Here is a 15,714-nt window from a genome sequence, read left to right as displayed (position 1 = left end):
CAGAAGTCTATGTAGATGACATCAAATGCACTACCCTCATCACCTAGCCACCTCCTTCAAAAAACTCAAACCTATCAGACATGATCTCTTCTTGACAAAGCTAAACTGAGTATCTTTGACTAACTCTTGTCTCTCCAAATGAAGATTACTTTTATCCCCAAAAGTTACCACTGATGTTAGACTCACTAGTCTGTAATTCCCTGGTTTATCTCTACCACCTTTATTGCATAATGGTGCCACATTTGTCATCTATTAGTACACTGGGACCCATTCTGTGACCATAGAAAATTTGAGAAGTAAAATTTTAGAGCCCTTGCAATCTGTGTTGTCAACAGGATCTGGGATATGTCTCATCAGGGCCTTAGGATTAATTCCAGTTTTAATCCCATTAAAATTGTCAATACCTCCTCCCTCTCAGAGGTGATTTTTTCAAATTTATCACAGTACCCCTCTTTGATTTCAATATCAACACTGGCCTTCTCTATAGTGAATACAATGCAAAGTACTAATTTAAAACCTAAATGACATTCTTCTGGCTTATACAATTTGTGACGTTGGTCCCAAATAGGCCCTACGCTTTCCCTGGTTTTTCCTCTAACCCTTAAAATACTTATAAAATCCCTATGGAATTTACCTTATTTCACCCACCAGTGATTATTCATGCCACCGCTTTCCTCTATTAATTTTTTTTAAAGTAACCCCCTACCCTTCTATACCTCACAGGGCTTCAGCTGTTTGTCAACCTTGGTATCTACCATCAATTTCTCTCTTTTACCTTGTCCAATCTTGTACATTCCTCAATATCCAGGGTTCCTTGGGCTTGTTGTCCTCTCCCTGTTACTTTTATGGGAGCATTCTGACCCTACATGCTATTATTTTCTTTTAGAATGACTCCCACTGGTCTGATGCGAATTTTCCTAAAAAAAGCCGTTCGCAGTTCACCTTGGTTGGATGCCTTCTTATATTAAAAACAGCTAAAATTGCTTTAAAAGATCAATGAAAACAACGGAAAAAGAGAAAGTGAATGAATAGATAAAAGTACTTTAGTAAATTAAGCTTTTTCCATCTTCAATACATCTGAGGATACCCCTTGTACATTACAAAAATATGTTATCATGAATTAAAGGTGAATGATAGAAAATAGGTGTAAGGATGGTAATATCAGCCAAATAGTACAGTTAGAAATAATACATTCTTTGAGAAAATTTGAAATTGAACACAATTGGCCCAATATCATTGACCACAATAAGCCTGAATGATTGTTGGAAACTAAAATACAGTATTGCAACCGTGTCTGCGTGGGTTTCCTCCGGGTGCTCCGATTTCCTCCCACAAAGATGTGCCGGTTAGGTGGATTGGCCATGCTAAATTGCCCGTAGTGTTCAGGGGTGTGTGTGGGTTATAGGGGGATGGGTCCGGGTGGGATGCTTCAAGGGGCGATGTGGACTTGTTGGGCCAAAGCGCCAGTTTCCATACCGTAGGGAATCTAATCTAATCAAAAACACTATTCAACTGAGAATACACCTTTGTCGGAATGGTTCAATATTTAACATTTACCTAAAAGCCATTTTTGTCTTCTCCAACTCAGCTTCTTTTTCTTCAAGTTGCAGCTTTAGTTCTCTTTTGCGGTCTGTAAGGCTCTCCACTTTTTCTTTGAGATCTTGAGATACTGCAGTTTCATCCCGTAATTGCTCGTGGAAGGCTCTTTTATCCTGCAGATTTTCCTCACGTATTTTCCTTGTCTGTTCATCTCTCTCTTGCAAACCCTGCAAGAGCAAATAATACTTTCTGTTTGGGCTTTGGTCCTTACTCAGCAGAGAAAACAGGGCTTTATGGGTTCCACTGTCCTCAGATATGGTACACAATAAAGGATTAAACTCATACTAATGCTTCACCAAAACCTTTCCAAATGTAGGATATATTTGATAGATTTTTAAAAATGATTTTTCATCCTTAAATTACTGGAACTATAAGATTTCCATTTAAAGTTGTTATGTTGATCAAAACATGGTAAGTATCATTTCTGTAAAGCAGTACATGCCTGCAACTTGCTGCTTCAATATATAAGGCGCAAGAGTGCTGCATCTCTGAGGATTAGTACTAAGGAACTGCATTAGTTTTTCTAGGATAATTAGCTCAAACATCACCTTAATCAGCTCGATAGATTGACAAAAAAAATTACTGTGTAAGTCAAATTTAAAGTTATTTGTGCTGGAAGCAGGCAACATCCACAAAATTAGCTGCTCCCCAAGATGGGATTAACTATTCTGTAACTTTCAACTGATTGTGCTAGTTTGCACAATTTCAAGGAGGCCCATATGTGATGGATTCAGTGGAAACTTGAACCATAACTCTGCTTTGTAAAACTAAAGCTATTTGCAGCCAGATAACTGATTGTGTCCAAAGCAGTATTTAGCAACACAGACACTAAGAATAAGAAGGTGACAGATGCCTATTATACTCTCGCCATCATAGTCAGATTTATGCTAAGCCTCAGGGCTTGATTTTTGCAAGTGACTCAGATGGCCAGCAGGTGCACCTCTGTTTACAAGGGGAAGGCCGAGATGGATCATGTACTTGGCACTTCTGGCTGAATGTTGTTGCAAATGCTTCAGGCTTGTCATTGTCAGTTATAGACTGGACTCACGCAGTGTTGGAGAATATTTGTGGAGGTTCCTCCTCTGCTCAGTGCTTTATTGTCCACCACAATTCATGTTAGGGTATACCTCGTTCATGAATCTTTGATCGGGTCTAGTGGTTGTGAATAACCCAACTGTCTATTACAAAGGTCAGAAATCACATGACACCAGGTTATAGCCCAACAGATTTAGTTGAAAACACAAGCTTGTGGCATGAGACACAGAATTTATAAATAAAAGATCAAAGGGTGACACCACTAATGAGGATGTATTGAACAAACCTAAGATGTCATTGAATCTTTAATCAGTAGAAGGTTTTAATTGATTAATATATATATGCAAGTCCTCAAATTCTTTTCAAGTCACCTGAGAGAACTAAAGGTTTTATTAGTGTAAAGAAAAGGTGATATTTTCTGTCAGACAATGCATGTTAGGCATGCTCGCTCACTCACTCACTCTTCCCCTCAATGACAAACTAATTCACTCACATGCACACACACACACAAAAATCTATGGGGCGAATTTGTATTTGCAGGTACATTCGAAAAGCACACAATTTATAGACAGTCGGTCAATGTTGTGTTTTATAAATTTCTACTTTAGAAATAAAACCAGTCTAACTCCAAACCAAAACCAACAGATTCCAGACAAGGCCTGACACCTAACATACATTATCTAATTTAAAATGTCACCTCTTCTTTACAGTAATAAAATGTTTAGTTCTCTCAAAGCAGTAAATTTTGAGAGATTTGGGGATTTACATATACATATTAATGAATTAAAATCTTCTAACTGATTAAAGATTTAATAGCATCTTAGGTTTGTTTAATACATTCTCATCAGTGGTGTGACCCTTGATCTTTTACTTATAAATTCTTTGGCAGATGCCGCCTGTCTCATTAATACCTGAAGGAGGAGTGAGGCTCCGAAATCTTGTGCGTTCAAATAAACTTGGTGGACTATAACCTGGTGTCATGTCATTTTTGAACTTTTTTATAAAAGTATGATTTGTTGAAGAGAAGTATGAGCACATACTTTGGATTACATTTTAGGCAAAACAGCAAATCAATCAATCGTAGTGTCAAAAACCAGGTGCTGTGGAACAGAATTTTGCAGCAACTGTTTTGCTAACTTTTACAATGTGGAACTTACTTCTTTAAGTTTTCTAATAGTTTCTGTTTGATCATCTATGACCTTTGTTTTTATTTTCAAAGTATTCATATCCTGTTCATTTTGTTTTTTCAGAAACTCCATCTCTGACGTTAACATTTCAATCCTTGCTTGGAGCCTTCCTCTGTCTTGAGCCAAAGAACTGCCTGTATAATAAAAAGGAATGTACTGACAGATCTTAGCCAAATGTACAAATTTCATTTAATATCCCTATTTATATATTTAATTGCATTTTCATTTTGAAGACTATTTAAATGAGCAAGACATGTATAATCTCTCCAATAGATGAATTTAACAGAGCAACACAGCTAGTATGGACAATCAAACACTACATTATTTATTTGCAAGTAAACAAGTCAAAGCAATCACTGAATCATTTAATCCTTTCATCATTTTTCACCAGATGTGTAACCCATGCTCCAAATTCTTATTTACACTTATCCTCTTCTTGTTTTTAATTCTTATTTAATTTTTGCCTCAATTTTAAATAATCAACTCCATTTCAACATTTGATTGAAAAATTGGATCCGCCACACTGGATATAATTTAAAAAAGCTTCATTTACATCAATTATAAATTAACTTGTGAGGGGAAGCACAAAAAAAAAATTAGGCTTAGTACTTATTGGAACATCCACACTGGCATAAAGTTAACACATGACTTTTTGCATCAATCCATTAAAATCTGATTTGATTGTCAAAATTTGCATATCAAAAATATTTTGAGAGCGTAAGGTGAAACCAGATGTAGCATACTTGGATTTGAGAATAGATTTGATAAAAGTGCTGCACAAGAGGCTAAGCACAGAATTAGTGCTCATATTGTATGTAATAATATGAGCATACTAGGATGAATGGTGAATGGATAGAAATCAGATAGTAAGAATTTTTGGGATGGCAAGGTGTAATAAGTGAAATGTCACAAAGGTTAGAGGTCTAAGTCTTAGCAAGTTACAACTCACATCAATGATTTTGGTAAGCAATCCTAGATCAAAGTTGGTTGGTGATACAAAGGTAGGAGGAAAAGTTAGCTATGAGTAAGTGCAATGATTATTCCTGTGCCACGTGCGGAATTGCGTACTCTTCACGTGGTCTAGACGAATATACTTGCAAACAGCATTGGCAGCTGCAAAAATGTGAGCTGCTAGTTTTGAAATCTGAGTACTGACTAGAGTCATTGTGGTGTATCCATGAAGTGAGAACTGTCTGGATAGTACATCTTAGCGTAAGTCAAGACCAGGCAGGCAGAGACGCAATGGGTGAATGGTAAGTAGTCCAGAAAGATCAGGAATGAAGGAGTTTTCTGAAGTGACCTGACTCACAAATCTGTTTTCCATTTTGGATACTGGAGACCATTCATCAGATAATGTAGTCAAGTTGTGACTTGTCTGCACAGATTAGTGGGACTCTAGGACAGTACACTGGATTCCTGGTGGCAGGATCAAGCATGTCAAAGAACAGCTGCAGGACATTCTTTTGGTGAAAGGTGAAGAGCCAGATGTTGTGGACAACATTGACACCAATGACATTGGCGGAAAGAAGGATGCGAATCCAGAAGTAGAACTTATGGAACTAGGCAGGAGACTGAAAAGCAGGACTCTAAGTAAGTAATCTCTGCATTGCTCCCAGTACAATATGTAAGAGAATGCAGAAACAGGAAGACTGAGTAAAATAACATGGCTGGAAAATGGGACAGGAGGGGTAGCTTTAGATTTCTGGGGCACCGTGATCAGTTTTGCGGAAGGGGTCACTGTACAAACAGAGCAGCATACATCTTAGCAGGAAAAGTTTGGCAGTACTGTCGGAGAAGGCTTTAACAAGCTTGCCTGTGGGAGGAGAACTTGAGATGAAATTCATACAGAACAAAATCAAAGCTGATTATGGACAGAAAGACAGTATAACTGAAAGTAGAAAGCAGTAGAAACAAAACAGAGTCAACAAGGGTTAGATTTCAGAATAGCGTAGAACAGAAAACACAAAATTAAAAGCTCTTCATTTGAATGCAAGTAACATTTGCAACAAAATAGATGAATTAGTGGCATTAGTGCAAGTAGGAGGGTATGATTTATTTGTCATAAATGAGACATGGCTTATTGGTGACCATGAATGAAACTGAATATTAAAGGTTACTTGACTTTTAGAGGGATAGGCCAAAAAGGAGAAAGAGGTGGTACAGTGCTCATAATGCAAGACACAATTAGTGCATCAGTGAAAGAGGACCTCTAATTCAAAGACATGATGTAGAATCTGTTTGCGTGGAATTAAGAAGTGGTTTATAAGTCACCAAACAGTAGTGACAAAGTCAGGCATTGTCTGTATCAGGAAATTAGACATGCATGCAGCAGATCATAAAATCCCTACAGTGTGGAAACAGGCCCTTTGGCTTAACAAGTCCACACTGACCCTCAGAGCATCCCACCCAGAGCCATCCCCCTACAACCCACCTCATCTACACAACCCTGAACACTATGGGCAATTTAGCACAGCCAATCCACCTAGCTTGCACATCTTTAGACTGTGGGAGGAAACCGGAGCACCTGGAGGAAACCCACGTGATCATGGAGACAACGTGCAAACTTCATACAGACAGTCGCCAGAGTGTTGAATCAGACCTGGGTCCTTGCCCCTGCGAGGCAGCAGTGCAAACCACTGAGTCACCGTTCCACCCGCAATGTGCATGTAGTACTCATGGTAGTCTTTAAATCTACATATAGACTAGTTAAATCAAATGAGCACCCATGCTGTGCAGGGAGAATTCATTGAATGTGTTTGAGCAACCGCTCTGGATCAGTATGACGATGACTAGTTATGCAATGAGTAAATCATTTCGTTATATAAAAAAAATTTTAGGGTTTAGTGACCCTAGTATTTTCCATCAAGTGTGAAAAAGATATAGAAAAGACACTTCAAACTGAAACTCAGGTCTCCTAAAATTCAGCCCAATTTTTCTAATATTCCACCTGCACATAAGCAGCCATGTTTGATATAATATTTGATGATTTATATTTAAGTTTACTCAGGTAACTTTCAATCACATTTCCAAGAGACACACATCTCTACAAAGGAATTAATATCATGGTTCTGTTGATGGTAGTTATCATACCACTCCGTTTAGGGAAAAATAGTTGTTTTAATTAATTTCTGTACTGGTGTTCTAAAATGCTCATGGGAGTTTAGGTTAGAACATTGTATTTTCATTCAATAATGTTTAGTTGCATGACCAGCCAACTCGTGACTCTTACCAGGGAAAAATGGAAAGGTATGAGAATTTATCTTAGTGTGTGGCTTCCTCCATCATGCCATATCAGGAAACAGACTTTCCAAAATGTAGCATTCTTGGGCATTAACGGCTGAATGGCGAGCCAGGCTGTTAGACATTTTAAATGATAGGGATAACATGAAGAACTGTTGATGCTAAAAATCTGAAACCAAAACAAAGCATTGGAGGTACACAGAGGTCTGGCAGCATTTGTGGACAGCAAAAGAAGAGATAATGTTTCGAGTTTACTGACCCTTTGTCAGAACTGAAAATAGCTGGGAAAGGGTGATATTTGTGCTCATAATGGGTGGAGTGATGGAGAAAGTGGATTAGAATACATAGAGATGGAGCTCATTTATTTGCTTATCCTCTTTCTTCTCTTCATCTAGAATTGGAAGAATTTATCAATTTTGCTTCCAGTTTCCATCAGCTTTCACCTACACCTGGTCCATTTCTAAATTCTCCCTTCCCTTCCTTGACATCTGTGTTTGTGTTTCTTGGGATAGGCTAGCCACTGATATCCACTACAAACCCAGTGACTCACAGTTAGCTCAAATATACATCCTCACAACCTGCTTCCTGCAAGGACTCAATCCCATTCTCCAGTTTCTCCATCACATCTGTTCTGACGATGCCACCTTTTGCTGGAGGGCCTCATAAATGTCCACTTTTTTCCTCAATCAAGGATTCTTGCCACTGTGGTTGGCAGGATGCTTAGCCATATCTGACCATTTCCTGCACTTCTGCCATCACCCTTCCCTTCCCTCCTCTGCTAATAGGGTTCCCCTGGTCTTCACTTTCCACCCCCCCACCCTCAGGTCTTCATACCAAAAAGGAAGATAAAGCTGCCATTTCTGTCATCTCCAGCAGGATACCACAACCAAATATATTCCCCTCCTCTCCCTTGTCAACATTCCTCAGGGACTGCCCCTTTCAGGCAGACTGATCTGGCCCTCTCCACTCCCAACATCTCCCCACATTCCATGGTACCTTCCTATGCAATTGCTGAAGGTATAACATCTGCCATTCAATTCCTCCCTCCTGACTGTCCAAGGCCCCAGACACACCTTCTAGGTGAAGCGGTGATTTACCTGCACTTCATTCAATCTAGTCTACAGGATTCACAGCTTACAAAGTCATCTCCTGTACACTGGCGAGACAAAACACACACTGAGTGACCACTTTGCCAAACATCTAGACTCCGTCTGTAATTAAAGCATCCTGAGCTTCTAATTGCCTGCTCCTTTAGCATACCACAGTGCTCCCATGCCAACATTTCTGTTTTAGGCCGCTGTAGTGCACCAGCAAGGCTCAATGCAAGCTGGAGGAACATCAATTCATCTTCTGCCTAGGCATCTTACAGTGTTTAGGACTCAACATTGAGTTTAACAATATCAGAATGTGATCATACTTCTGCATGTTGGTTACTCGTCACCCACATCACTAGTCTCAGCATTGGGTGGGTTCTTCCCCTGCACAGCCGACTCAGTTTCAACTATTCACATTTCTCATTAGCATCCTACCTAGCAATTATCACCAGCTATCCTGTTTGCCTATCCCCCTTTCCCTCTCCTGGACTCCATCTCCCACATATTTTATTCACTCCCCCACCCTGTCATCAGCATAAATAATACCCTTTTCCAGTTATTTTCAATTCTGACAAAGAGTTACTGCAGGGGGTTCTCAAAAGGTTAACTTCTATATTTTTCTCTACAGATGCTGCCAGTCCTGCTGAGTTTTTCCAGCACACACTGTTCTTGTTTTCTAATCAAGGGGGTTGTCCAACAGAAGCAGTGGGCGGTCCATCAGTGCTGTTAAGTATAAATTTGATTTTATATTGCTTTGACACTTGTACTACACACCTACACACTCAGCAATTTCTAAACTCTGATGCAACTGCTTATGATCCAGTACACTTCTCTCTGAAATCCTCCTTCACAATCAGTCAGCGAATATAATGACACAATTATATTCAATGATACAGCAAGTAGCATTCCACAAACACCCATTAAAAGCAGGCAGCGTTCCAACAAAAAAAGGGGGAGGAGGAAACTATGGTTATTAGAATGAAGAAATAGTAGCATAAGAAACTGAATAAAACTGACCTTCAAGTGAAAGTTACATGCCTTTGCCATTAGCTCCTGGTGCTTTCTGGTTACAATATTCTTCAGTCATTCAGCAGGTTAAAGCATTGTGTACCCAACACTGTACATTCTATTGGTCTGATTACCAATTAGCCCACAGTGCAACCAGACTGAACCCAATATTCTTAAGGTTTCTGTAATTTTTTTATCATTCCAAATCCTCATTAAATTTTGATGCTTTACAGTATTTAACACAATTCTTCGCGGTTTCAAGCCTACTTTTCCTGTTTCTCATGACTGCAATGATAATGCAAAGTCATTATTAGTTGGATTACTGGAAAATCACTGTGCCATTAACTCTTCAAGTTCACACTTGAGTTTGGACTGAATTTGGACTTGAATTTTGAATTGGATTTGAAATTAAGTGTACGAAAGTAGGCATTGGAATGTTTTTTCAGCCAATGCAGGTAAATAAAACAGTTTTACCTTGGTGCGCTAACTCCTGTCCCCATATTCTTTTCTCAGCCCGCATGCCATCAATCACAGACTCCTGAGCAGTTAGCTGTGAAATCAGTCTAGACTTCTCCTGCTTAAGTAGTTCAATCTGAACTGTTTTCTTCTTCTCTTCCTCAGCTATGTGTTCCAGTGCCCTCAACCGGCTCTATATTGTAAATGAAAATTTCAACAGTCAACGCATGTAGAATAACCTTGTGTAAGGTAATTCCTGCAGATGTTAATACAACTTTTATAGAGATAACATTGTGTGAAGCTGGATGAACACAGCAGGCCGAGCAGCATCAGAGGAGCAAGAAAGCTTTATGTTTCTAGTCGGGACTCCTCTTCTGATGCTGCTTGGCCTGCTGTGTTCATCCAGCTTCACATCATGTTATCTCAGATTCTCCAGCATCGGCAGTTCCTACTATCTCTGTAACAACTTTTATACTGTTCGTTTAATTAAATTAAGAGCTGGGAAATACCATAGAAATTCACTCTTTACATTGTAAGCTAACTGTTTACTAACTGGCAATGAACCCCTAAAATGCTGATCAAAAAGAAACAAAATGCCTTAAAGCAATGGAGTTTTCTTTCCAAATTATCATTAACATGATTATATACAAGCATTTTTTCTCAGGCTGCAATATCCGTGTTTGAATCACACTGAAGCAAGTACACTGGAGTTCAAATGTTGAATCAAACATTAACAATTACAGGAGGTGAACAATGGAAATCTGCCTGGACCACATTAGATCATACACTAACTGTTCCAGACAACATTCTCAAATGTACCAGTTGTTACCATTTTTGGCTGATCTCGACCATTTTTGGCTACTGTCTCATCCTGGAAACTGGAGAAAATAATCACATACGAAAAAAAGTAATAACTGTCCATCTCAGGCATATCAGGTATTAGATCATGAGATCATAAGACATAGGAGTGGAAGTAAGGCCATTTGGCCCATCAAGTCCACTCCGCCATTTAAATCATGGCTGGTGGGCATTTCAACTCCACTTCCCTGCACTCTCCCCATAGCCCTTGATTCCTTGTGAGATCAAGAATTTGTCGACCCCTGCCTTCAAGGCATCTAACGTCCCGGCCTCCACTGCACTCCATGGCAATGAATTCCACAAGCCCACCACTCTCTGGCTGAAGAAATGTCGTCTCATTTCTGTTTTAAATTTACCCCCTCTAATTTTAAGGCTGTGCCCACAGGTCCTAGTCTCCCCGCCTAACGGAAACAACTTCCTAGCATCCACCCCTTTTAAGCCATACATTATCTTGTAAGTTTCTATTAGATCTCCCCTCAACCTTCTAAACTCTAATGAGTACAATCCCAGGATCCTTAGCTGTTCATCATACGTTAAACCTACCATTCCAGGGATCATCCGTGTGAATCTCCGCTGGACACGCTCCAGGGTTAGTATGTCCTTCCTGAGGTGTGGGGTCCAAAATTGGACACAGTATTCTAAATGGTGCCTAACTAGAGCTTTATAAAGTCTCAGAAGCACATCGCTGCTTTTACATTCCAACCCTCTTGAGATAAACGGCAACATTACGTTCGCTTTCTTAATTATGGACTCTACCTGCAAGTTAACTTTTACAGAATCCTGGACCAGCACTCCCAGATCCCTTTGTACTTCTGCTTTACGAATTTTCTCACCATTCAGAAAATAGTCCATGCCTGTATTCTTTTTTCCAGAGTGCAAAACCTCACATTTGCTCACATTGAATTTCATCAGCCATTTCCTGGACCACTCTCCTAAACTGTCTAAATCTTTCTGCAGCTTCCCCACCTCCTCAGTACTACCTGCCTGTCCACCTATCTTCGTACCATCGGCAAACTTTGCCAGAATGCCACCAGTAGATTGCATGGTCCGGTGCTAAGGAGATTTGGTTTGCTTAAATGAAAGTTACATTTTGCTATGAATATCAGATCAAATAGTCTAAACTACTTATACTAACCAATTCAAAGTATCGGAACCAAGTTCCATTGATCAAATTCCATATAACCAACGAAAGTGCCATTGCTGAAGCAAAATGTGGAAGCGAAAGAACCTCACTGTCGGAGATTAGGAGTGTAATTATGAGGCTCTATTTACCACTGGTAGCTGATGTCCCAACAAGGTCAATGGCACACTCCCAACAGTTTCAGCCCAACTCAGGGTTGGCAACTCAGAAGCATCACCATTATTGGTAGCCACTGCCAGGCCTGCACCTGCAGAATGTGAGCATATGAATAGCTGTGTGCTCTCTAGGTTAAGTAGGCGGTGTCTGAGAACAACATATTCAGTCAGACAGGCACTGGCAATTAGGGAAAACAGCAAAAACAGAAAATACTGGAGAAACCCAGCTTGTCTGACAGCATCTTTGGACAGAAAACAAGTTAATACTTTGAGTCTACTGACACTAATTCCGAACAATAAGGAAGCAGATGTTGCTGCAGCAGAGATGGCTATCAAAACAGTGTACTGTATATTAATATAATGTGGCTTCCAGTACACACAAGTACCCCCACAATCCGAAATCAATTGTCAGTTTAATTTTTTGTATTTTATTTAGCACATTCAAATTACAGAATAACATCTATTTTTTGGACATATTGTGCAAAACACAGCTGGTTTGGGATGATTCAGTACCTTGCTTGTTGTGAACAGTTGAAGGGGTAAACTGTTTAATATGGTCTGCCAGTCTCTTTAGTTTGCACTTAACATAGAAAATAGGATCATTTAGCCCTTTGAACCTGCTCGATTCAGAAATACATGGCATCATACTGGCAATGAAATTCATAGACCATATTCCACATTTATCTGATACGCAGAATGTCTTTCTGGTTTGACAGCAGCTTTCTGTTGGTAGTGAAAACCACCTGTGTTGCTATTGTATAGTAGTGACATAAAATGGCTAACTTCACTTACTTTTCAAATTTTCTGGATACCCTCCTTTTCCAGGGTAATTTAACGTAACCGAGCACTTTTCAAAACCCATAATGATATAATTAATTTGAGGGATGATCATCAGTAGATCTTTATGGTGATTTGCAGCTTTTATTCAGCATTACTACTATATATGTTGTGTAATTCATATAAATAGTGGCATAATTACTGGAAAAATGAAACATGATAATGAGACTGTGAATGCTAATTAAAGTTCTAGTTACCATTTAAAGATTCTGTATTTAATGTCTATAACCAGGTGTTCAGTGTGCATATAGGAGTTAGAAGATAAATTACTAGCAGTAGCAGTGATGTGACCTTGTGTATGTTTGTAGCTTGTACTGCAAGGTTGTTGGCTAAATTGCTTTACAGTTCATCAATTGATTAATAATTATGAACCAAGCTAAATCTTAACCCATGATTCTTCATTAGCCATCTCAAGGGAACAGTTTAGTTCTGATCTGATATGAACAATGTTATACATTAAATTCTCTTCAAGGTAATGTTATACACCGAATTCTGCTCAAGATAAGCAAAATGTTATAGCATTGAAAATTGCACTCCTGAATGTCATATTTTGCAAACTGTCATCCTTCACATAAGGACAACCATTCTTTCCTTTCAGAAAATTACTTGCACCTTGATAAAAATAAGACACTGTGGAAAAACAAAAATAAAAACAGAAAGCAGTGCAAAAGCTCAGTATGCACGGAGGGACAAACAGAGTTAACATTTTGGGCAGAATCTTATCAGGCTCTGAGCAACATGGGCTATGGAAAGAGGAGTGGTAAAACTGGGCAAGGTGCTCTGCAATGCCAATATCAATGTTGAATTCAATTTTCTGCATCTTCTTCGCTTTTCTCAACCATCTGGAGTGTAGGTGTGGGAGTTACTGACAAGAAACGAATCCACCGATCAGCGATTTGGGCAGTTAAGGGCCATTGTTGGCAGGCTGGGTTGCTTGAGGTCATGGGCTAAGATCATCCTGTTGCCTGTGTTTGCAAAGGTTCAGGGGGAAATGGGGCTGGGGAAGATGGTGGTAAACACCTAGACACGAGAGGGTGAAGTCGGTCATCTGAGTGTCATGTTAATGCTGAGACTGAAAGCTGCGGTGGGACTTCATCTCCACAAGGACTGTGCTGTGACAGTGGCAAGGGCACGGAATATACTCTGGGTCATGGGCTTTATTGTTCATCACCGAGTGGCTCAAAAGTAGCACGTCTGGTCAAGTGGCTTTGGTCCTTAAGGATATAGCTGCTGGACTGGATCTCCTGCAGGCCGTGAAGGCTCCAGTAAGAGTGAAAACATAATGTGACTTCATCCTCACAAATCTGCCTGCCACGAATATATCTGCCCATGACAGTATCAGTTCAAGCTCAAGTTTGGGGAAATGTGCTAAATTTAACAGAAACGTCAAACTAAGACAGCAAGGTAGGAATAAGGAAAATGGCGATTAGATTATAAGAGGCAGGAGCAGAACACAAAAACCTAAGATTGCCAGAACACTGGTAGCTAAGGCTAGAGATAAGAAAAAAAAACAGAACTGTACACTCTGTATCTGGATACGCGTCACATTCATAACAAAAACAGAGGAACTGACAGAGCAAATGGAAATAAACATATCCCATCTGCTAGCTACCTGGCCGCAAGATGAGAATATGTCCTTCTGAATATGTGACAGTATAAGACATTTAACGAACTCAGGAAGCTAGAACATGAGGGTGCAGCTCTGTTATTAAATGTTACATTGATACAATGGAGAGAGACAACCTTGTTTCAGGAGATCAAGTTGTAGAATTAGCATGGAGAAACACAAGAAATAGTAAAGACAAGAAGCAGCTTTTGGGAGTGTTTTATAATTTCACCACAGGGATAACATTTTCAGTAAGGGAGACAGATGTGGGAAACCTCCATCTTGAAGCAGGTTGCCAATATACAAGGAAAAAGGCAAAAGAGCAACTTGTGATAAGTGGGGAATGGTGTGGAAAGCAAGTGTGTTGTTACATCATTTGTAATTCATGAGAAAAATTGTGGGACAAAGGAAAAATGAGATTTCAGGACCATAAATTTCTTTACAGTAGTTTCAGCTCCATTGTTGACCAAGCTTCAGCAATTACTATCGCAATAATAATCACACTTGCTTCAAGTAGGTTAGAACATGTAGATGTAAAAGTGGCATACTGGCATCTGGGTTTGAAAATATCCCGCAAATGTCTATCCACTTTATCCAAAAGTGGATAGAACAGTTATCACGCAAACAGTATATGATATTATGTAAAGAACAACTATTAATTATTAGTTACCTTCAGCTCTGAAATAGTTTCCCGCTTGGATTTTGCCAGTTCTGCTATCTTAGCTTTCTGCTCTTTCACCATGGTGGTTAATTCCTGAACCAAAGTTCCTGACTGTTTTTCCTTCTGCTGTGTCTGAGCAAGAACCTGCTTGGTGCTTGCTAGATCTGATGTCACATGATCAAACCCACTTTTTACCTGTGTGAGTTTTTACAAAAATACATTATTACAGATTAAACATTAAAAAAAGTAATATTAATTGTACTTACACACAACACTATTCTATAAAAGCAACACACACCTTTATAAAGTGTCATTTACAACCGAAGGATATTCTAAAGTGTTTGACAGGTAATTAACTTCTTTTTAAAGGAGATTCATTATTGTAGTGTCGGAAAAATAGCAACCAATTTACATATGTAAATTTTCACAGATAAACATAACATTAACCAGATAACCAGGAGTGGCAATGGCTGAGGTATATGATGACTGGTATTTTGACTGTTAACCTTGCTATTAATTGAGCTAGACTAGTAATCCTTTGAGGATGTGTGGAATTTGATAAGATAGTGAAATTTGAATTCAATAAATACCTGGAATTAACAGTCTAACAATAACTAGGAAAACACTTTATTTTTGGAAAAGCCCATCTGGTTTGCTAATATCCTTACTGCAAAGAAAGCCATGGTTGCTTTGTTTGGCCTACATGTACCTCCAGACTCAGAAGGTTACTCTCTGAAATGGCACAGTAAACCAGTCAGCTACCTCAATTATGAGAGAGTCACAAAATAGAGAAACAAAGCCGAATGGGTACCCTGGCATCGACACAGGCACTGGAAA

The 15,714-nt window shown here is 39.2% G+C and overlaps 1 protein-coding gene across 1 annotated transcript in view; it reads right to left on the bottom strand.

Moving 5' to 3' along the window:
* Window positions 1-15,714, bottom strand: part of lrrcc1 (leucine rich repeat and coiled-coil centrosomal protein 1) — a 185,088-nt gene that overhangs the window by 19,265 nt on the left and 150,109 nt on the right. Inside the window, exons 14-17 of the mRNA XM_048528955.2 lie at window positions 14,887-15,072; window positions 9,638-9,812; window positions 3,792-3,955; window positions 1,558-1,766 (exon numbers count right to left, since the gene is read on the bottom strand). Coding sequence (XP_048384912.1) covers window positions 1,558-1,766; window positions 3,792-3,955; window positions 9,638-9,812; window positions 14,887-15,072 — 734 coding nt within the window. The remainder of the gene's footprint in view (window positions 1-1,557; window positions 1,767-3,791; window positions 3,956-9,637; window positions 9,813-14,886; window positions 15,073-15,714) is intronic.

The sequence above is a fragment of the Stegostoma tigrinum genome, chromosome 5, assembly GCF_030684315.1.
Source record: "Stegostoma tigrinum isolate sSteTig4 chromosome 5, sSteTig4.hap1, whole genome shotgun sequence".
Classification (NCBI taxonomy): Eukaryota; Metazoa; Chordata; class Chondrichthyes; order Orectolobiformes; family Stegostomatidae; genus Stegostoma; species Stegostoma tigrinum.
Note: the sequence above shows the minus strand (reverse complement) of the source record. Positions and strands in the feature narration are given on the sequence as shown.